General features: G+C 42.9%; 2 protein-coding genes, 1 non-coding gene and 1 pseudogene across 3 annotated transcripts; 2 read left to right on the top strand and 2 right to left on the bottom strand.

Moving 5' to 3' along the window:
* The first annotated feature begins 1,585 nt into the window (after positions 1–1,585).
* LOC148569124 (sucrose transport protein SUC9-like) lies at positions 1,586–2,082 on the top strand. Its single transcript, XM_088484899.1, has 2 exons — positions 1,586–1,933; positions 2,059–2,082. Exons 1-2 carry the CDS (start codon positions 1,586–1,588, stop codon positions 2,080–2,082), a joined length of 372 nt encoding a protein of 123 aa, XP_088341025.1.
* A 209-nt stretch (positions 2,083–2,291) lies between these two features.
* On the bottom strand, positions 2,292–3,521 carry LOC107636988 (putative sucrose transport protein SUC6). The gene is made up of 3 exons (XM_016340449.1): positions 3,342–3,521; positions 2,748–2,895; positions 2,292–2,668 (listed from the first exon to the last, which is right to left on the bottom strand). The coding sequence occupies exons 1-3, from the start codon at positions 3,519–3,521 to the stop codon at positions 2,292–2,294; spliced, it is 705 nt and encodes a 234-aa protein (XP_016195935.1).
* Positions 3,522–9,798: 6,277 nt separating this feature from the next.
* LOC148569123 (sucrose transport protein SUC7 pseudogene) lies at positions 9,799–10,173 on the bottom strand (annotated as a pseudogene).
* Positions 10,174–20,064: 9,891 nt separating this feature from the next.
* On the top strand, positions 20,065–20,172 carry LOC148569122 (small nucleolar RNA R71). Its single transcript, XR_015882559.1, has one exon. It is a non-coding gene; the product is annotated as a small nucleolar RNA R71 (small nucleolar RNA).
* Positions 20,173–21,157: the final 985 nt, after the last annotated feature.

Raw genomic sequence — 21,157 nt, 5'->3', positions numbered from 1 at the left:
TTGGAAACGGGACTGCCGAGCCAGACAAATGAGATCCATCTGACAGGTACTCCGAAAATCTAGCAGACGGGTATAAGGATTGTTAGCTATATAGCTGAGGGAAAGTGTATTCTGGTGGTGATGGAGGCCACCATGATCAGCTTTCAAACTAGGCTTGGCTACCCCAGTGGTGATCCCTATTACGGCTGCGTCAGTGCTGACCCTGACTCCAGCTGTGCCGGTCTCATGACTTTGTAGTGTTACATTCAAGGGATGGAGAGAGTGTTTGACGGAGAGCTCGTTCGAGGGATGCGGAAAGCGCATTCAAGGGATGGAAATGGGTTTGACAGAGAGAGACAGAAAGGTCTTCAAGGGATAGAGAGTGTGTTTGTCGGAGAGTGAAGTGAGAGTGTGTTTGAGGGAAAGTGATAGAGGTGTTCATGGGATGGATAGGGTGTTTCATAGAGAGAGACAGAGGTGAGAGTGTGTTTGACGGAAAGTGACAGAGGTGTTCGTGGGATGGAGATGTGTTTGACACCTTTGTCTCTCTCTATCAAACACACTCTATCCCTCGAACACCCCTGTCTCTCTCTGTCAAATTGACTTTTCATCCCTCGAATGCACACTTCGCATCCTTCCAACGCGCTCTCTGTCAAACACTCCCTCGAACTTAACACTACATAGTCATGAGACTGGCGTAGCTTGAATCGGGGTCTGCACCGGCGCAGCCGGAATCGGGGTCACCACCGGCGCAGCCATGCCTAGTCTGGAAGTTGTTCATGGTAGCCTCTATCGCCGTCGGAATCCACTTTGCCTTTGTTGAAGAGCTATCAATGCAAATACCCGCCTGCCAGATTTTCGGAGTACTTCTCAGATTGATCTCTTTCGCTGGCTAGGAAGCCCCGTTTCCTGCTTGGTTCTCGACCTCATCCTCGGTTACTATAGTAGCCGATGCACCTGTAAACTCGAGCGCCACCGTCTTCTTATCCTTGCTAGTGCCGTTGCCCTCACCATGGCTCTTTTGATGATTGAAACCACCCCAGACATCCGCTACGCCTTTTGAGACACCCTCTTCGACATAGAACCTCCACCACGCACCATAGCCATCTTAGTGATCAGGTTCTGGATGTTGCACACGTCGAACAACTTTATCCAGGTCCCCTGCCGAGCATTCCTTGGTGACCTCAAGGCCAGCAACCAACAAAAAATCAGACTGGCAAATATGCTATTCGCATTCTTCATCGCAGTGGGAAGCGTGCTGGGTTACTTGGCCATGTTCCCTCAGAGATTCCCGATAATGTTCACGTTCACAATTACAAAAGCATGTGACCCTATATGTGCATACGTGAAAAGCTGTTTATTCTTCTCGATGCTCCTTCTAGTGTCCTAAATGAGTGTGGCTCTATCCTGTGTCAAGGATAAGCAGGTTTTACCTGAGGAGTCACACGAATGGAAAGAGGAAGACGATAGATGGGCGGTTGTTACATGTTTCCGGGAAATGTTAGGGATGATGAAGGGGCTGTAGAAGCCGATGTTATCGCTGATTGCGGTAACAACAATGAACTAGTTGGCATGGTCAATGTTCTTCATGTACATCTCTGATTGGATGGGGAAGGAGGAGTACGGTGGGAAGCCTAGGATTAAAGTGCATACAGTGCGTGACACAGGCTACCAATATGAAAATTGTGGTTTAATGCTAACTTGGTTGGTTATGGGTGCTACGTCCTTAACTGTGGGACCCATTGCACGTGCGCTTGGTGGCGCCAAAAATATTTGGGCAACTGAAAGTTTTATCCTTGCTGGTGGCTTGGCTATGACAGTTTACATAAGCATGCTCACTAAAGATGAGCGGCTTGAGTACCATGTTGACCTCTGCTTCTATTATCGTTACCCCTCCAACGCCCTCCGGATTGGGGCCTTGAGCTTCTTCGGCGTTCTCGGCATTCTCCTTATGGTATTTAATAATATATTTTATCGTATCAAATATAAATTGTATGCCATATTTCGATATATTCTTTTCTTAAATGATTATTCATTTTGTCCTCAATAAAATTGACCGTGTGAATTTCTTATTTGTAGGTTTTAGCCATGGTAACCGATTAATTTGGCTAAATCCTAAAAATCAGAAATTCACATGGCCAATTTTATTGAGGCCAAAAATAATAATCATTTAAGACAATAATATATCCTAATATGGCATGTAATTTGTATCTGATACCATAAAAATATATTATCAATTACTGCAAGGGGAATGCCAAGAATGTCGAAGAAGCTCAAAACCTCAGCACAGATGGTGTTGGGGGATAACGATCTTAGAAGCGGAGGTCAAGATGGCGCTCGAGCCGCTCGTCTTTAGCTAGATTGCTGATATAAACTGTCATAGCCAAGCCACCAACAAGGATAAAATTTCCAGCTCCCCAAAGATTTTTGGCGCCACCAAATGCACGTGCAATGTGTACCACAGCCAAGGACATAGCACCCATAACCAACCAAGTTAGCATAAGACCACAATTTCTATACCGGTAGCCTGTGTCATACACTGTGTCAACCTTAATCCCAGGCTTCTCACCGTACACCTTCCTCCCCATCCAATCAGAGATGTACATGAAGATCATTGACCACGCCAACCAATTTATTGATGTAATTGTCATGAGCGACAACATCGGCTTCTTTAACCCTTTTATCATCCCTTACATTTTGCAAAAATATGTAATCCCCATCAATCTATCATCTTCCTCTCTCCGCTCACTTGAGTCCTCATGTAATACCTGCTTGTCCTTGATGCAGAAAAGAGCCACACCCGTCAAGGACACTAGAAGGAGCATCGACAAGAATAAACCGCCTTTCACGTTTGAGCAGATAGGGTCGCATGCTTTTGTAATCGTGAATGGTAACTGTTCCCGGGGTTACCTGAAGCTGTAGATCAATCCGGACGAGATCTGAGTTGGTAGTCGGAGCTGACGTGTTCGACTCATTGGATTTGGTGATGATACTGATCCTACATCACCGGTGGGTAGTGGTACCTGCAAGAGACTCTGATGCTTTAGTTAGCGCGTGCTTTAGGCAGGTTTTTAGTATAATCAGAGTATGGGTTATACCTGGGTGCTCCAGTGTATTTATAATGGTGTAGAGTGACCTTTTCTGGAGATAATCTATCTTATCTTTGAGTGGTGTCATCTTATCTTTTAGGGAAACCGCCTTTATCTTTTGAAACTTTAATTACCTTTAGATTTGGGCTGGGTTCCTTCATTTGGTCCCTCTTTGGGCTCTTCTGCCGATTTGGCCGAGCTCTTTGAGAAGAGGCCGGGTAATTCTGACCTGAAGAGGTCGGTCAACTTGTCTTCAATCAGCCCGGGTCATACAGCTCGACCCAGGGCAGGAACAGTAACATTGTCGAAAATCTCTGAAGGTACGTAGCCAAGTAACCCAACACGCTTCTCACTGCCATGAAAAATGCGAAGAGCGTGTTTGGCAGTCAGATTTTTCCGTTGGTCGCTGGCGGCAAGGTCTCCAAGGAAATATCGGCAGGGGACTTGGATCATGTTAATCAATATGTCCAACATTCATAACCCAATCATAAAGTGGGCTATGGTGCGTGGCCGAGGTTCCGTACAAGAGAGTGAGTCTCAAAAGGCATATCCAATGTCTTCGAAGAAGCCAATCATCAAAAGAGCTCTGATAAGGCAATGGCACCGGCATGGATAGAAGGACGGTATCGCCCAAGTTTACAGGTGCATCGGCTGCTGTAGTAACCAAGGATGGGCTCGAAAACCAAGTTGGAAACGGGATCGCCGAGCCAGACAAATGAGATCCATCTGACAGGTACTCCGAAAATCTAGCAGATGGGTATAAGGATTGTTAGCTATATAGCTGAGGGAAAGTGTATTCTGGTGGCGATGGAGGCCACCATGATCAGCTTTCAAACTAGGCTTGGCTGCCCCAGTGGTGATCCCTATTACGGTTGCGTCGGTGCTGACCCTGACTCCAGCTGCGACGGTCTCATGACTTCGTAGTGTTACATTTGAGGGATGGAGAGAGTGTTTGACAGAGAGCTCGTTCGAGGGATGCGGGAAGCGCATTCAAGGGATGGAAAATGGGTTTGACAGAGAGAGACAGAAAGGTCTTCAAGGGATAGAGAGTGTGTTTGTCGGAGAGTGAGGTGAGAGTGTGTTTGAGGGAAAGTGACAGAGGTGTTCATGGGATGGATAGGGTGTTTCATAGAGAGAGACAGAGGTGAGAGTGTGTTTGACGGAAAGTGACAGAGGTGTTCATGGGATGGAGATGTGTTTGACACCTTTGTCTCTCTCTATCAAACACACTCTATTCCTCGAACACCCCTGTCTCTCTCTGTCAAATTGACTTTTCATCCCTTGAATGCACTCTTCGCATCCTTCCAACGCGCTCTCTGTCAAACACTCCCTCGAACCTAACACTACATAGTCATGAGACTGGCGTAGCTGGAATCGGGGTCTGCACCGGCGCAGCCAGAATCGGGGTCACCACCGGCGCAGCCATGCCTAGTCTGGAAGTTGTTCATGGTAGCCTCTATCGCAGTCGGAATCCACTTGGCCTTGGTTGTACAGCTATCAATGCAAATACCCGCCTGCCAGATTTTCGGAGTACTTGTCAGATGGATCTCTTTCGCTGGCTAGGAAGCCCCGTTTCCTGCTTGGTTCTCGACCTCATCCTTGATTACTATAGTAGCCGATGCACATGTAAACTCGAGCACCACCGTCTTCTTATCCTTGCTAGTGCCGTTGCCCTCACCATGGCTATTTTTATGATTGGAACCACCCCAGACATCCGCTACGCCTTTTGAGACACCCTCTCCGACATAGAACCTCCACCACGCACCATAGCCATCTTAGTGATCAGGTTCTGGATGTTGCACACGTCGAACAACTTGATCCAGGTCCCCTGCCGAGCCTTCCTTGGTGACCGCAAGGCCAGGAGCCAACAAAAAATCAGACTGGCAAATACGCTATTCGCATTCTTCATCGCAGAGGGAAGCGTGCTGGGTTACTTGGCCATGTTCCCTCAGAGATTCCCGATAATGTTCACGTTCACAATTACAAAAGCATGTGACCCTATCTGTGCAAACGTGAAAAGCTGTTTATTCTTCTCGATGCTCCTTTTAGTGTCCTAAACGAGTGTGGCTCTGTCCTGTGTCAAGGATAAGCAGGTTTTACCTGAGGAGTCACACGAGCGGAAAGAGGAAGACAATAGATGCGCGGTTATTACATGTTTCTGGGAAATGTTAGGGATGATGTAGGGGCTGTAGAAGCCGATGTTATCGCTGATTGCGGTAACAACAATGAACTGGTTGGCATGGTCAATGTTCTTCATGTACATCAATGATTAGTTGGGGAATGAGGAGTACGGTGGGAAGCCTAGGATTAAAGTGCATACAGTGCGTGACACAGGCTACAAATATGAAAATTGTGGTCTTATGCTAACTTGGTTGGTTATGGGTGCTACGTCCTTAACTGTGGGATCCATTGCATGTGCGCTTGGTGGCGCCAAAAATATTTGGGCAACTAGAAATTTTATCCTTGCTGGTGGCTTAGCTATGACGGTTTACATCAGCAAGCTAGCTAAAGATGAGCGGCTCGAGCGCCATGTTGACCTCTGCTTCTATTATCGTTACCCCTCCAACGCCCTCCGGATTGGGGTCTTGAGCTTCTTCGGCGTTCTCGGCATTCTCCTTGTGGTATTTAATAATATATTTTTATCGTATCAAATACAAATTCTATGCCATATTTTGATATATTCTTTTCTTAAATGATTATTCATTTTATCCTCAATAAAATTGACCGTGTGAATTTCTTATTTGTAGGTTTTAGCCATGGTAACCGATTAATTTGGCTAAATCCTAAAAATAAGAAATTCACATGGCCAATTTTATTGAGGCCAAAAAGAATAATCATTTAAGACAATAATATATCCTAATATGGCATGCAATTTGTATTTGATACCATAAAAATATATAATCAATTACTGCAAGGGGAATGCCAAGAATGTCGAAGAAGCTCAAAACCTCAGCACAGATGGTGTTGGGGGATAACGATCTTAGAAGCGGAGGTCAAGATGGCGCTCGAGCCGCTCGTCTTTAGCTAGATTGCTGATATAAACTGTTATAGCCAAGCCACCAACAAGGATAAAATTTCCAGCTCCCCAAAGATTTTTGGCGCCACCAAATGCACGTGCAATGTGTACCACAGCTAAGGACATAGCACCAATAACCAACCAAGTTAGCATAAGACCACAATTTCTATACCGGTAGCCTGTGTCATACACTGTGTCAACCTTAATCCCAGGCTTCTCACCGTACACCTTCCTCCCCATCCAATCAGAGATGTACATGAAGATCATTGACCACGCCAACCAATTTATTGATGTAATTGTCATGAGCGACAACATCGGCTTCTTTAACCCTTTCATCATCCCTTACATTTTGCAAAAATATGTAACCACCATCAATCTATCATCTTCCTCTCTCCGCTCACTTGAGTCCTCAAGTAATACCTGCTTGTCCTTGATGCAGAAAAGAGCCACACCCGTCAAGGACACTAGAAGGAGCATCGACAAGAATAAACCGCCTTTCACGTTTGCGCAGATAGGGTCGCATGCTTTTGTAATCGTGAATGGTAACTGTTCCCGGGATTACCTGAAGCTGTAGATCAATCCGAACGAGATCTGAGTTGGTAGTCGGAGCTGACGTGTCCAACTCATTGGATTTGGTGATGATACTGATCCTACATCACCGGTGGATAGTGGTACCTGCAAGAGACTCTGACGCTTAAGTTAGCGCGTTCTTTAGGCAGGTTTTTAGTTTAATCAGAGTATGGGTTATACCTGGGTGCTCCAGTGTATTTATAATGGTGTAGAGTGACCTTTTCTAACTATCTTATCTTATCTTTGAGTGGGGTCATCTTATCTTTAAGGGGAACCGCCTTTATCTTTCTAGGATTTAATTGCCTTTAGATTTAGGCTGGGTTCCTTCGGGCCCTCTTTGGACTCTTCTGGCGATTTGGCCAAGCTCTTTGAGAAGAGGTCAGGTAATCCTGACTTGAAGAGGTCGGTCGACTTGTCTTCAATCAGCCCAGGTCGTACATCTCGACCCAGGGCAAGAACAGTAACATTGTCGGAAATCTCTAAAGGTACGTAGCCAAGTAACCCAACACGCTTCTTACTGCCATGAAAAATGCGAAGAGCGTGTTTAGCAGTCGGATTTTTCGTTGGTCGCTGGCCGCAAGGTCTCCAAGGAAATATCGACAGGGGACTTGGATCATGTTAATCGACGTGTCCAACATTCATAACCCAATCATAAAGAGAACTATGGTGCGTGGCCGAGGTTCTGTACCGGAGAGTGAGTCTCAAAAGACATATCCAATGTCTTCGAAGAAGCCAATCATCAAAAGAGCTCTGATAAGGCAATGGCACCGGCATAGATAGAAGGACGGTATCGCCCGAGTTTACAGGTGCATCGGCTGCTGTAGTAACCAAGGATGGGCTCGAAAACCAAGTTGGAAACGGGACCGTCAAGCCAGACAAATGAGATCCATCTGACAGGTACTTCGAAAATCTAGCAGACGGGTATAAAGATTGTTAACTATATAGCTGAGGGAAAGTGTATTCCGCCGGCGATGGAGGCCACCATGATCAGCTTTCAAACTAGGCTTGGCTGCCCCAGTGGTGATCCATATTACGGCTGCATCGGTGCTGACCCCGACTCCAGCTGCGCCGGTCTCATGACTTCGTAGTGTTACATTTAAGGGATGGAGAGAGTGTTTAACGGAGAGCCCATTCGAGAGATGCAGAGAGCGCATTCAAGGGATGGAAAATGGGTTTGACAGAGAGAGACAGGAAGGTCTTCAAGGGATAGAGAGTGTGTTTGTCGGAGAGTGAGGTGAGAGTGTGTTTGAGGGAAAGTGACAGAGGTGTTCGAAGGATGGATAGGGTGTTTCATAGAGAGAGACAGAGGTGAGAGTGTGTTTGAAGAAAAGTGACAGAGGTGTTCGTGGGATGGAGATGTGTTTGACACCTTTGTCTCTCTCTGTCAAACACACTCTATCCCTCGAACACCTCTGTCTCTCTCTGTCAAACAGACTTTTCATCCCTCGAATGTACTCTTCGAATCCCTCAAACGCGTTCTCCATCAAACACTCCCTCGAACCTAACACTACATAGTCATGAGACTGGCGTAGCTAGAATCGGGGTCTGCACCGGTGCAGCCGGAATTGAGGTCACCACCGGCGCAGCCATGCCTAGTCTGGAAGTTGTTCATGGTAGCCTCCATCGCCGTCGGAATCCACTTTGCCTTGGTTATACAGCTATCAATGCCAATACCCGCCTGCCAGATTTTTGGAGTACTTATCAGATTGATCTCTTTCGCTGGCTCGGAAGCCCCGTTTCTTGCTTGGTTCTCGACCTCATCCTCGGTTATTATAGTAGCCGATGCACCTGTAAACTTGAGTGCCACCGTCCTCTTATCCTTGCTGGGGTCGTTGCCCTCACCATGGCTCTTTTGATGATTGGCACCACCCCAGACATCCGCTACGCCTTTTGAGACACCCTCTCTGACATAGAACCTCCGCCACGCACTATAGCCATTTTAGTGATCAGGTTCTGGATGTTAGACACGTCGATCAACTTGATCCAAGTCCCCTGTTGAGCCTTCCTTGGTGACCTCAAGGCCAGCAACCAACGAAAAATCAAACTGGCAAATACGCTATTTGCATTCTTCATCGCAGTGGGAAGCGTGCTGGGCTACTTGGCCATGTTCCCTCAGAGATTCCCGACAATGTTCACATTCACAATTACAAAAGCACGTGACCCTATCTGCGCAAACTTAAAAAGCTGTTTATTCTTCTCGATGCTCCTTCTAGTGTCCTAAACGAGTGTGGCTCTGTCTTGTGTCAAGCATAAGCAGGTTTTACCTGAGGAGTCACGCGAGCGGAAAGAGGAAGACGATAGATGGGCAGTTGTTACATGTTTCTGGGAAATGTTAGGGACGATGAAGGGGCTGTAGAAGCTAATGTTATCGCTGATTGCGGTAACAACAAGGAACTGGTTAGCATGGTCAATGTTCTTCATGTACATCTCTTATTGGATGGGGAAGGAGGAGTATGGTGGAAAGCATAGGATTAAAGTGCATACAGTGCGTGACACAGGCTACCAATATGAAAATTGTGGTCTTATTCTATCTTGGTTGGTTTTGGGTGCTACGTCCTTAATTGTGGGACCCATTGCACGTGCGCTTGGTGGTGCCAAAAACATTTGGGCAGCTGGAAAGTTTTTCCTTGCTGGTGGCTTGGCTATGACGGTTTACATAAGAAAGCTAGCTAAAGACGAGCGGCTCAAGTGCCATGTTGACCTCCGCTTCTATTATCGTTACCCCTCCAACGCCCTCCGGATTGGGGTCTTGAGTTTCTTCGGCGTTCTCGGCATTCTCCTTGTGGTATTTAATAATATATTTTTATCGTATCAAATACAAATTGTATGCCATATTTCGATATATTCTTTTCTTAAATGATTATTCATTTTGTCCTCAATAAAATTGACCATGTGAATTTCTTATTTGTAGGTTTTAGCCATGTTAACCGGTTAATTTGGCTAAATCCTAAAAATAAGAAATCCACAAGGCCAATTTTATTGAGGCCAAAAAGAATAATCATTTAAGACAATAATATATCCTAATATGGCATGCAATTTGTATTTGATACCATAAAAATATATTATCAATTACTGCAAGGGGAATGCCAAGAATGTCGAAGAAGCTCAAAACCTCAGCACAGATGGTGTTGGGGGATAACGATCTTAGAAGAGGAGTTCAACATGGCGCTCGAGCCGCTCGTCTTTAGCTAGCTTGCTGATGTAAACTGTCATAGCCAAGCCACCAACAAGGATAAAATTTCCAGCTTCCCAAACATTTTTGGTGCCACCAAACGCACGTGCAATGGGTACCACAGCCAAGGACATAGCACCCATAACCAACCAAGTTAGCATAAGACCACAATTTCTATACCGGTAGCCTGTGTCATACACTGTGTCAACCTTAATCCCAAGCTTCTCACCGTACACCTTCCTCCCCATCCAATCAGAGATGTATATGAAGATCATTGACCACGCCAACCAATTTATTGATGTAATTGTCATGAGCGACAACATCGGCTTCTTTAACCCTTTCATCATCCCTTACATTTCGCAAAAATATGTGACCACCGTCAATCTATCATCTTCCTTTCTCCACTCACTTGAGTCCTCAAGTAATACCTGCTTTTCCTTGACGCAAAAAAGAGCCACACCCATCAAGTACACTAGAAGGAGCATCGACAAAAATAAACCGCCTTTCACGTTTGCGCAGATAGGGTCACATGCTTTTGTAATCGTGAATGGTAACATTGTCAAAAATCTCTGAAGGTACGTGGCCAAGTAACCCAACACGCTTCTCACTGCCATGAGAAATGTGAAGAGCCTGTTTGGCAGTCGGATTTTTCGTTAGTCGCTAGCCGTAAGGTCACCAAGGAAATATTGGCAGGGGACTTAGATCATGTTAATTGACGTGTCCAACATCCAGAACCCAATCATAAAGAGGACTATGGTGCGTGGCCAAGGTTCCGTATAGGAGAGTGAATCTCAAAAGGCATAGCCAATGTCTTTGGAGAAGGCAATCATCAAAAAAGCTCTAATAAGGCAACGGCACCGGCATGGATAAAAGGATGGCAGCTGTAGTAACCAAGGATGGCCTTGAAAACCAAGTTGGAAACTGGACCGCCGAGCCAGATGAATGAGATATATCTGACAGGTACTTCAAAAATCTGGCAGACGAGTATAAGCATTGTTAGCTATACAGCCGAGGGAAAGTGTATTCTGGCGGTGAAGGAGGCCACCATGATCAGCTTTCAAACTAGGCTTGGCTGCCCCAGTGGTGACCCCTATTACGGCTGCGTCGGTGCTGACCCTGACTACGTAGTGTTATGGTGCACGAAATTATGATTACACTTTTCACAACTCTGCACAACTAACCAGCAAGTGCACTGGGTCGTCCAAGTAATACCTTACGTGAGTTAGGGTCGATCCCACGGAGATTGTCGGCTTGAAGCAAGCTATGGTTATTTTGTAAATCTTAGTCAAGAGATTAATGATAAGAGTGATTGTATTTATGAAAAATAAATAACATGAAATAAATAGTACTTGTGATTCAGAAATGAGAAACAGGCTGAGGTTCCGGAGATGCTCTGTCATCTGAATCTCTGCTTTTCTACTGTCTTCTTCTCCAAACACGCATGGCTTCCTTCAATGGCAAGCTTTATGATCCTCTCGGATGAAAAATACCAGGTATGATCTCTGCACGGCTAATCAACTGTCGGATTTCTCGTCTCGGATGAAAAATACCATGTACAGCTATCGTACGGCTAACCATCTGTCGGTTTCCACTAGCGTCGGAATAGGACCCTTGTCCTTTTGCACACTGTCACTGTGCCCAACATTCGCAGGTTTGAAGCTCGTCACAATCATCCCTTCCCAGATCCTACTTGGAATACCACAGACAAGGTTTAGTCTTTCCGGATCCCAGGAATGCTGCCAATTAATTCTAGCCTATACCACGAAGGTTCTAACCTCTGGACTCGGTCCGTGGATTAAAAACCCAAGAGATACGTACTCAAGCTGTCGCCCAATTACTACGTTGAGCTCAGATAGAATGGAAGTGGTTGTCAGGCACGCATTCATAGAATTAAGAATAATGATGTGTGTCACGGATCATATCATTCTCTAGATTTAAGTACGAGTGAGTATCTTAGAATAGAATCAAGCGTGATTGAATAGAAAACAGTAGTAATTGCATTAATCGATTGAAACACAGTAGAGCTCCTCACCACCACCTGTGGGGTTTAGAGACTCATGCCGTAGAAGATACAATATGAAGTATAAAAAATGTCATAAGGTACAAAATGAATCTCTAAAAGTAGTTTTTATACTAAACTAGTAACTTAGGTTTACAGAAAATGAGTAACTAAGTGCAGGTAGTGCAGAAATCCACTTCCGAGATCCACTTGGTGCATGTCTAGGCTGAGCTTTCATGATTTCACGTGCATATGCCAAAGGTTGGAGTTAAACGCCACCCTGGGTGCCAAAATGGGCGTTTAACGCCAAGAATTATGCCAGTTCTGGCGTTTTACGCCAGAAAGTTTAAGGCTGATTTTGAACGTCAGTTTGGGCCATTAAATCTCAAGCAAAGTATGGATTATTATATATTGCTGGAAAGCCCAAGATGTCTAATTTTTAACGCAATTGAGAGCGCGCCAATTGGGCTTCTTTAGCTCCAGAAAATCTACTTCGAGTGCAGGAGTGTCAGAATCCAATAGCATCTGCAGTCCTTTTTCAGCCTTTGAATCAGATTTTTGCTCAGGTCCCTTAATTTCAGCCAGAAAATACTTGAAATTTCAGAAAAACACACAAAATCATAGTAAAGTCCAGAAATGTGATTTTTGAATAAAAACTAATAAAAATATAATAAAAAGTAATTAAATTATACTAAAAACTATGTAAAAACAATGCCAAAAAGGGTATAAATTATCCGCTCATCACAACACCAAACTTAAATTGTTGCTTGTCCCCAAGCAACTAAAAAAAATAGGATAAAAAGAGGAGAATATACAATAAATTCCAAAATTATCAATGAAGATTAGTCTTAATTAGATGAGTGGGGCTAGTAGCTTTTTGCTTCTGAACAGTTTTGGCATCTCACTTTATCCTTTGAAGTTCAGAATGATTGGCTTCCATAGGAAGTCAAAATTCAGATAGTGTTATTAATTCTCCTAGTTTAGTGTGTTGATTCTTGAACACAGCTACTTTATGAGTCTTAGCTGTGACCCTAAGTATTGTGTTTTCCAGTATTACCACCGGATACATAAATGCCACAGACACATAACTGGGTGAACCTTTTCAGATTGTGACTCAGCTTTGCTAGAGCCCCCAATTAGAGGTGCCCAGAGCTCTTAAGCACACTCCTTTGCTTTGGACCACGACTTTAACTGCTCAGTCTCAAGCTTTTCACTTGACACCTTCACGCCACAAGCACATGGTTAGGGACAGCTTGGTTTAGCCGCTTAGGCCAAGATTTTATTCCCTTGGGCCCTCTTATCCATTAATGCTCAAAGCCTTGGATCCTTTTTACCCTTGCTTTTTGGTTTAAATGGTTATTGGCTTTTTCTGCTTGCTTTTTCTTTTTCTTTCTTTTTCTCTCTCTCTTTTTTTTGCCATTTTTTCTTTTCTTTTTTTTTTGCAAGCTTTTCACTGCTTTTTCTTGTTTCAAGAATCAATTTTATGATTTTTTCAGATTATCAATAACATTTCTCCTTTTTCATTATTCTTTCAAGAGCCAATAATTTTAACATTCATAAACAACAAAATAAAAATATGTATGTTCAAGCATTCATTCAGAAAACAAAAATTATTGCCACCACATCAAAATAAATTAAACTAATTTCAAGATAAATTTCGAAACCCATGTACTTCTTTTTCTTTTGCAAATAAAAATATTATTTAATTAATAAAGGTGAGGGATTCATGGAATCATTCATAGATTTAAGACATAGACTCTAAACTTTATTGATCATGGAATAAAAATAAGACATAAAATAAACATAAAAGCAGACAAATAACAATAAAAGAAAGAAAATTAAAGACATAAAAATAAATTACTCTAATACTAATGCTTATGTAACTCTTAAAATAGGTTTCTAATAATAAAATTTATCAAAGAGTTAGGACTCAACAACCTTGATTTTGAGGGGTAGGTGCTCCTTCAATCTGTGGGACATCCAACTCTTCAAGGGACAGCTTATGACGCTTTAGCTCTTATATCTCACGCCCTTGTTTCTCTTGTTCTATGAGCATTTTGTAGAGCATGCTGTTTTGATTTTGCTGTTCTTCCTTGAGTTGATTCACAGCTTCTTGCAGCTTGGTGACAGACGCTTCTAAGCAGGCCAAGTAGTCAAATTGAGGAATTTCTGGGAAGAGCTCATGCGCCCCCCTCTTGATGAGGTTATCTTGAATTTGAGGTCCATCCATCACTTTTTTGGTGATTGGGCGTTCAATTGTGATATATTCATCCACACCCATCTGTACCTCCGTATCTTTGCATAACAGACTAATCAAGCTTGGGTAGGCAAATTTAGCCTCAGTGGATTCTTTGTTTGCAAACATGTAAATTTCAACAGGGATCAGCTGATGAATCTCTACCTCCTTCCCCAGCATAATACAGTGAATCATCACTGCCCTCTTGACAGTAACTTCAGATTGGTTGCTGGTTGGGAGTATAGAACGCCCTATGAAATCCAGCCACCCTCTAGCAATTGGTTTGAGATCTCTGATAAACCCTATTTTTAGGGTTTATCTTGTGCTTAATTTAGGGGATTGGTGCGCAGAAATTGTGATTACACTTTAATTATGTAAAATTCATCGCTCTTTCTTTCCCTGGTAGTGGCGCCAAAAACATGATGCCAATACCATGGTTCACAACTTCGCACAACTAACCAGCAAGTGCACTGGGTCGTCCAAGTAATACCTTACGTGAGTAAGGGTCGAATCCCACGGAGATTGTTGGTATGAAGCAAGCTATGGTCACCTTGTAAATCTCAGTCAGGCGGATATAAAATAGTAATGGGGTTTTCGAAAATAATTAATAAAATAGGGATAGAAATACTTATGTAAAGCTTTGGTGAGAATTTCAGATAAGCGAATAGAGATGCTTTCGTTCCTCTGAACCTCTGCTTTCCTGCTATCTTCATCCAATCAGTCTTACTCCTTTCCATGGCTGGCTTTATGTAATGCATCACCATTGTCAAGGGCTACTTTCGGTCTTCTCTCGGGAAAATGATCCAAATGCCCTGTCACGGCACGGCTAATCGTCTGGAGGCATCACCCTTGTCAATGGTTACATCCTATCCTCTCAGTGAAAATGGTCAACGCACCCTGTCACGGCACGGCTATTCATCTGTCGGTTCTCGATCATGTTGGAATAGGATTTACTATCCTTTTGCGTCTGTCACTACGCCCAGCAATCACGAGTTTGAAGCTCGTCACAGTCATTCAGTCATTGAATCCTACTCGGAATACCACAGACAAGGTTTAGACTTTCCAGATTCTCTTGAATGCTGCCATCATTCTAGCTTACACCACGAAGATTCCGATTAAGAGATCTAAGAGATACTCATTCAATCTAATGTAGAACGGAAATGGTTGTCAGGCACGCGTTCATAGGGAATGATGATGATTGTCACGTTCATCACATTCAGGTTGAAGTGCGAATGAATATCTTGGAAGCGAAATAAGATGAATTGAATAGAAAACAGTAGTACTTTGCATTAATCTTTGAGGAACAGCAGAGCTCCACACCTTAATCTATGGAGTGTAGAAACTCTACCATTGAAAATACATAAGTGATAATGGAGTTCATTGGTCTCGGCCCCAGAGGGGAACCGGAGTAACCAAGACTCTGAATACAATGATAAAAAGTTCTATTTATAATAAACTAGTCACTAGGGTTTACAGAAGTAAGTAATTTGATGCATAAATCCACTTCCGGGGCCCACTTGGTGTGTGCTTGGGCTGAGCATGAATGTTACACGTGCAGAGGTCATTCTTGGAGTTGAACGCCAGCTTTTGTGCCATTTTGGGCGTTGAACTCCACTTTGCAACTTGCTTCTGACGCTGGACGCCAGAATTGGGCAGAGAGCTGGCGTTGAACGCCAGTTTACGTCATCTAAACTTGGGCAAAGTATGGACTATTATACATTGCTGGAAAGCCCTGCATGTCTAATTTCCAACGCAATTGGAAGCGCGCCATTTCAAGTTCTGTAGCTCCAGAAAATCCACTTTGAGTGCAGGGAGGTCAGAATCCAACAGCATCAGCAGTCCTTCTTCAACCTCTGAATCTGATTTCTGCTCAAGTCCTTCAATTTCAGCCAGAAAATACCTGAAATCACAGAAAAACACACAAACTCATAGTAAAGTCCAGAAATGTGAATTTAACATAAAAACTAATGAAAACATCCCTAAAAGTAACTAGATTCTACTAAAAACATACTAAAAACAATGCCAAAAAGCGTATAAATGATCCGCTCATCACAACACCAAACTTAAATTGTTTCTTGTCCCCAAGCAACTAAAAATCAAATAGGATAAAAAAAAGAGAATATACTATAAATTCCAAACCATCAATGAAACATAGCTCCAATCATATGAGCGGGACTTATAGTTTTTTGCCTCTTGAATAGTTTTGGCATCTCACTTTATCCATTGAAGTTCAGAATGATTGGCATCTATAGGAACTCAGAGTTCAGATAGTGTTATTGATTCTCCTAGTTCAGTATGATGATTCTTGAACACAGCTATTTTATGAGTCTTGGCCGTGGCCCTAAGCACTTTGTTTTCCAGTATTACCACCGGATACATAAATGCCACAGACACATAATTGGGTGAACCTTTTCAGATTGTGACTCAGCTTTGCTAAAGTCCCCAATTAGAGGTGTCCAGGGTTCTTAAGCACACTCTTTTTTTTGCTTTGGACCTTGACTTTAACCGCTCAGTCTCAAGTTTTCACTTGACACCTACACGCCACAAGCACATGGTTAGGGACAGCTTGGTTTAGCCGCTTAGACCAGGATTTTATTCCTTTAGGCCCTCCTATCCACTGATGCTCAAAACCTTGGGATCCTTTTTATTTGCCCTTGCCTTTTGGTTTTAAGGGTTATTGGCTTTTTGCTCTTGCCTCTTGGTTTTAAGAGCTTTGGCTTTTTCTGCTTGCTTTTTCTTTTTCTTTCTATTTTTTTTTCTGCAAGCTTTGTTCTTTGCTGCTTTTTCTTGCTTCAAGAATCATTTTTATGATTTTTCAGATTATCAAATAACATGTCTCCTAGTCGTCATTCTTTCAAGAGCCAACATATTTAACATTCTTAAACAACAACTTCAAAAGACACATGCACTGTTCAAGCATTCATTCAGAAAACAAGAAGCATTGTCACCACATTAATATAATCAAACTAAGTTTAAGGATAAATTCAAAACTCATGTACTTCTTGTTCTTTTGAATTAAAACATTTTTCATTTAAGAGAGGTGATGGATTCATAGGACATTCATGACTTTAAGACAAAGTTACTAACTACTAATGATCATGTAATGAAGACACACACATAGATAAGCACATAACATAGAAAACGAAAAACAGAAGAAATAAGAACAAGGAATGAATCCACCTTAGTGATGGTGGCGTTTCCTTCTTGAGGAACCAATGATGTCCTTGAGCTCTTCTATGTCTCTTCCTTGTCTTTGTTGCTCCTCCCTCATTGCTTTTTGATCTTCTCTAATTTCATGAAGGATGATGGAGTGCTCTTGATGTTCCACCCTTAGTTGTCCCATATTGGAACTCAATTCTCCTAGGGAGGTGTTGATTTGCTCCCAATAGTTTTGTGGAGGAAGATGCATCCCCTGAGGTATCTCAGAGATCTCTTGATTTGCAGCCACATGTTCTACCACTCTGCTATAGACCTTTGAGATGAATCTTTCCATCTCCTATGACTCGGAGGTGGAAGCCTTTGTCTTCCCTTCCCCTTTTCTAGAGGTTTCTCTGGTCTTAGGTGCCATCAATGGTAATGGAAAAACAAAAAGCTTATGCTTTTACTACACCAAACTTAGAATGTTGCTCGCCCTCGAGCAAAAGAAGAAAGAATAATAGAAGAAGAAGAAGAAAATGTAGAGAAGATGGGGGAGGTGTGTCTCGGCCAAGAAGAGAAGAGAGGGTGGTGTGTATGGATATGAGTGGTGAATGGAAAGCAGAAGGGATGATCATGAATGGAGAGAGAGAGGGTGAGGTGGGTGGGGATCCTGCGGGGTCCACAGATCCTGAGATGATCATGTGGGGTCTACAGATCCTGAGATGATCCTGTGGGGTCCACAGATCCTGAGGTGTTCAAGGATTTACAACCTTGCACCAAATTAGGCATGTAAAATGCCCTTGGACACAACTCTGGGCGTTCAGCGCCAGGTTGGTGCCCATTTTGGGCGTTCAACGCCCATTTGTTGCCATTTCTGGCGTTGAACGCCAGAACCATGCTTGTTCTGGGTGTTCAGCGCCAGGATGCTGCCCATTTTGGGCGTTCAGCGCCAGAACCATGCTCTGTTCTGGCGTTGAACGCCAGACAGGTGCTTCCTCCAGGGTGTGATTTTTCTTCTGCTGTTTTTGATTCCGTTTTCAATTTTTATTTTTATTTTGTGACTCCACATGATCATGAACCTACAAAGACATATAACTAATAAAAATATAATTAAATAAAGATTTGGTTGCCTCCCAACAAGCGCTTCTTTAATGTCAATAGCTTGACAGTGGGCTCTCATGGAGCCTCACAGAATGGCAGAGCTGTGTTAAGACCTCCCAACACCAAACTTAGAGTTTGGATATGGGGGTTTGACACCAAACTTAGAGTTTGGTTGTGGCCTCCCAACACCAAACTTAGAGTTTGACTGTGGGGGCTTTGGTTGACTCTGCTTGGAGAGAAGCTTTTTCTGCTTCCTCTCCATGGATGCAGAGAGAGATCCTTGAGTTGTAAACACAAGGTTGTCCTTATTTAATTGAAGGATCAATTCTCCTCTGTCCACATCAAACACAGTTCTTGCTGTGGCCAGGAAAGGTCTTCCTAGGATGATGGATTCATCCTCTTCCTTTCCAGTATCCAGGACTATGAAATCAGTAGGGATGTAAAGGCCTTCAACCTTTACTAACACATCCTCTACCTGTCCATAAGCCTGTTTTCTTGAATTGTCTGCCATCTCTAATGAGATTTTAGCAGCTTGCACCCCATAGATTCCCAGTTTCTCTATTACAGAGAGGGGCATGAGGTTTATACCTGAACCCAGGTCACACAGAGCTTTAAAGATCATGGTGCCTATGGTGCAAGGTATTAAGAACTTTCCAGGATCCTGTTTCTTCTGAGGCAATGTCAGTTGATCCAGATCACTTAGTTCATTGGTGAATAAGGGAGGTTCATCTTCCCAAGTCTCATTGCCAAATAATTTGGCATTCAGCTTCATGATTGCACCAAGAAACTTGGCAGCTTGCTCTTCAGTAACATCCTCATTCTCTTCAGAAGAGGAGTACTCATCAGAGCTTATGAAGGGCATAAGGACGTTTAATGGGATCTCTATAGTCTCTAGATGAGCCTCAGAGTCCTTTGGTTCCTCAGAGGGAAGCTCCTTATTGATCACTGGACGTCCCAGGAGGTCTTCCTCCTTGGGATTCACGTCCTCCTCTCCCTCTTTGGGTTCGGCCATTTTGGTTATGTCAATGGCCTTGCACTCTCCTTTTGGATTTTCTTCTGTATTGCTTGGGAGAGTGCTAGGAGGGATTTCAGTGATCCTTTTACTCAGCTGGCCCACTTGTGATTTCTAATGGAAAACCTTGTTTCATTCATGAAACTCACAGTGGCTTTAGATAGATCAGAGACTAAGTTTGCTAAGCTAGATGGATTCTGCTCAGAATTCTCTGTCTGTTGCTGAGTGGATGATGGAAAAGGCTTGCTATTGCTAAACCTGTTTCTTCCACTATTATTAAAGCCTTGTTGAGGCCTTTGATCTTTCCATGAGAAATTTGGATGATTTCTCCATGATGAGTTATAGGTGTTTCCATAAGGTTCACCTAAGTAATTTACCTCTGCTATTGCAGGGTTCTCAGGATCATAAGCTTCTTCTTCAGAAGATGCCTCTTGAGTACTGTTGGATGCAGCTTGTATTCCATTTAGACTTTGAGAAATCATATTGACTTGCTGAGTCAATATTTTGTTCTGAGCCAATATGGCATTCAGAGTATCAACCTCAAGAACTCCCTTCTTCATAGGCGTCCCATTATTCACAGGATTCCTTTCAGAAGTGTACATGAACTGGTTATTTGCAACCATGTCAATGAGTTCTTGAGCTTCTGCAGGCGTTTTCTTTAGGTGAATGGATCCACCTGCAGAAGTATCCAATGACATCTTTGATAGCTCAGATAGACCATCATAGAATATATCCAGGATGGTCCATTCTGAAAGCATGTCAGAAGGACACTTTTTGGTCAGCTGCTTGTATCTTTCCCAAGCTTCATAAAGGGATTCACCTTCTTTCTGTCTGAAGGTTTGAACATCCACTCTAAGCTTGCTCAGCTTTTGAGGAGGAAAGAACTTGGCTAGGAAAGTCGTGACCAGCTTATCCCAAGAGTTCAGGCTGTCTCTGGGTTGAGAGTCCAACCAGATTCTAGCTCTGTCTCTTACAGCAAATGGGAAAAGCATGAGCCTGTAGACTTCAGGATCTACTCCATTAGTCTTAACAGTATCACAGATCTGCAAGAATTCAGTTAAGAACTGAAAAGGATCTTCAGATGGAAGTCCATGAAACTTACAGTTCTGCTGCATCAGAGAAATTAGCTGAGGTTTCAGCTCAAAGTTGTTTGCTCCAATGGCAGGAATGGAGATGCTTCTTCCATGTAAATTGGAATTAGGTGCAGTAAAGTCACCAAGCATTCTCCTTGTATTATTATTATTTTCGGCTGCCATCTCCTCTTCCTGTTCGAAAATTTCTGAAAGGTTCTCTCTGGATTGTTGTAATTTAGCTTCTCTTAATTTCCTCTTCAGAGTCCTTTCAGGTTCTGGATCTGCTTCAACAAGAATGTTCTTGTCCTTGCTCCTGCTCATATGAAAAAGAGAGAACAGAAAAATAATAATAATAGGGGTCCTTTTTACCACAGTATAGAGGTCCCAGTGTGAGTTAGAAGAAAAGAGGAAGAAGAATTTCGAACACAGATGGAAGAGGGGGTTCGAATTTGGGTGAGATGAAGTGTTAGTAGATGAATAAATAAATAGAGGGAGATGAAAGAGAATGGGGATTTTCGAAAATAATTTTTTGAAAAAGAGTTAGTGATTTTCGAAAATAGTTTTTGAAAAAGGTTAGTAGTTTTCGAAATTTTTAAAATCAAAAGTTAAAATAATTAGTTAATTAAAAAGAAATTTTGAAAAAGAGGGAAGATATTTTCGAAAATTATAGAGAGAGAGAGTTAGTTAGGTAGTTTTGAAAAAGATAAGAAACAAACAAAAAGTTAGTTAGTTAGTTGAAACAAATTTTGAAAAGATAAGAAGTTAGGAAGTT

The sequence above is a fragment of the Arachis ipaensis genome, chromosome B4, assembly GCF_059453495.1.
Source record: "Arachis ipaensis isolate K30076 ecotype BB chromosome B4, ASM5945349v1, whole genome shotgun sequence".
Taxonomy (NCBI): Eukaryota; Viridiplantae; Streptophyta; class Magnoliopsida; order Fabales; family Fabaceae; genus Arachis; species Arachis ipaensis.
This window is presented reverse-complemented; position numbering and strand designations above follow the sequence as displayed.

Bases quoted from the DNA above. Each gene is read 5' to 3' on its own strand.
- LOC107636988 (XM_016340449.1), bottom strand. From the start codon at position 3,521: ATGATCCAAGTCCCCTGCCGATATTTCCTTGGAGACCTTGCCGCCAGC. The intron at 2,896-3,341 runs GTATGACCCGGG...ATTGATCTACAG, and splicing joins TTCCTGCCCTGGGTCGAGCT to CTTCAGGTAACCCCGGGAAC. The intron at 2,669-2,747 runs GTATTACATGAG...GCAAAATGTAAG, and splicing joins TCTGCATCAAGGACAAGCAG to GGATGATAAAAGGGTTAAAG.
- LOC148569124 (XM_088484899.1), top strand. From the start codon at position 1,586: ATGGGGAAGGAGGAGTACGGTGGGAAGCCTAGGATTAAAGTGCATACA. The intron at 1,934-2,058 runs GTATTTAATAAT...TCTTATTTGTAG, and splicing joins TTCTCGGCATTCTCCTTATG to GTTTTAGCCATGGTAACCGA.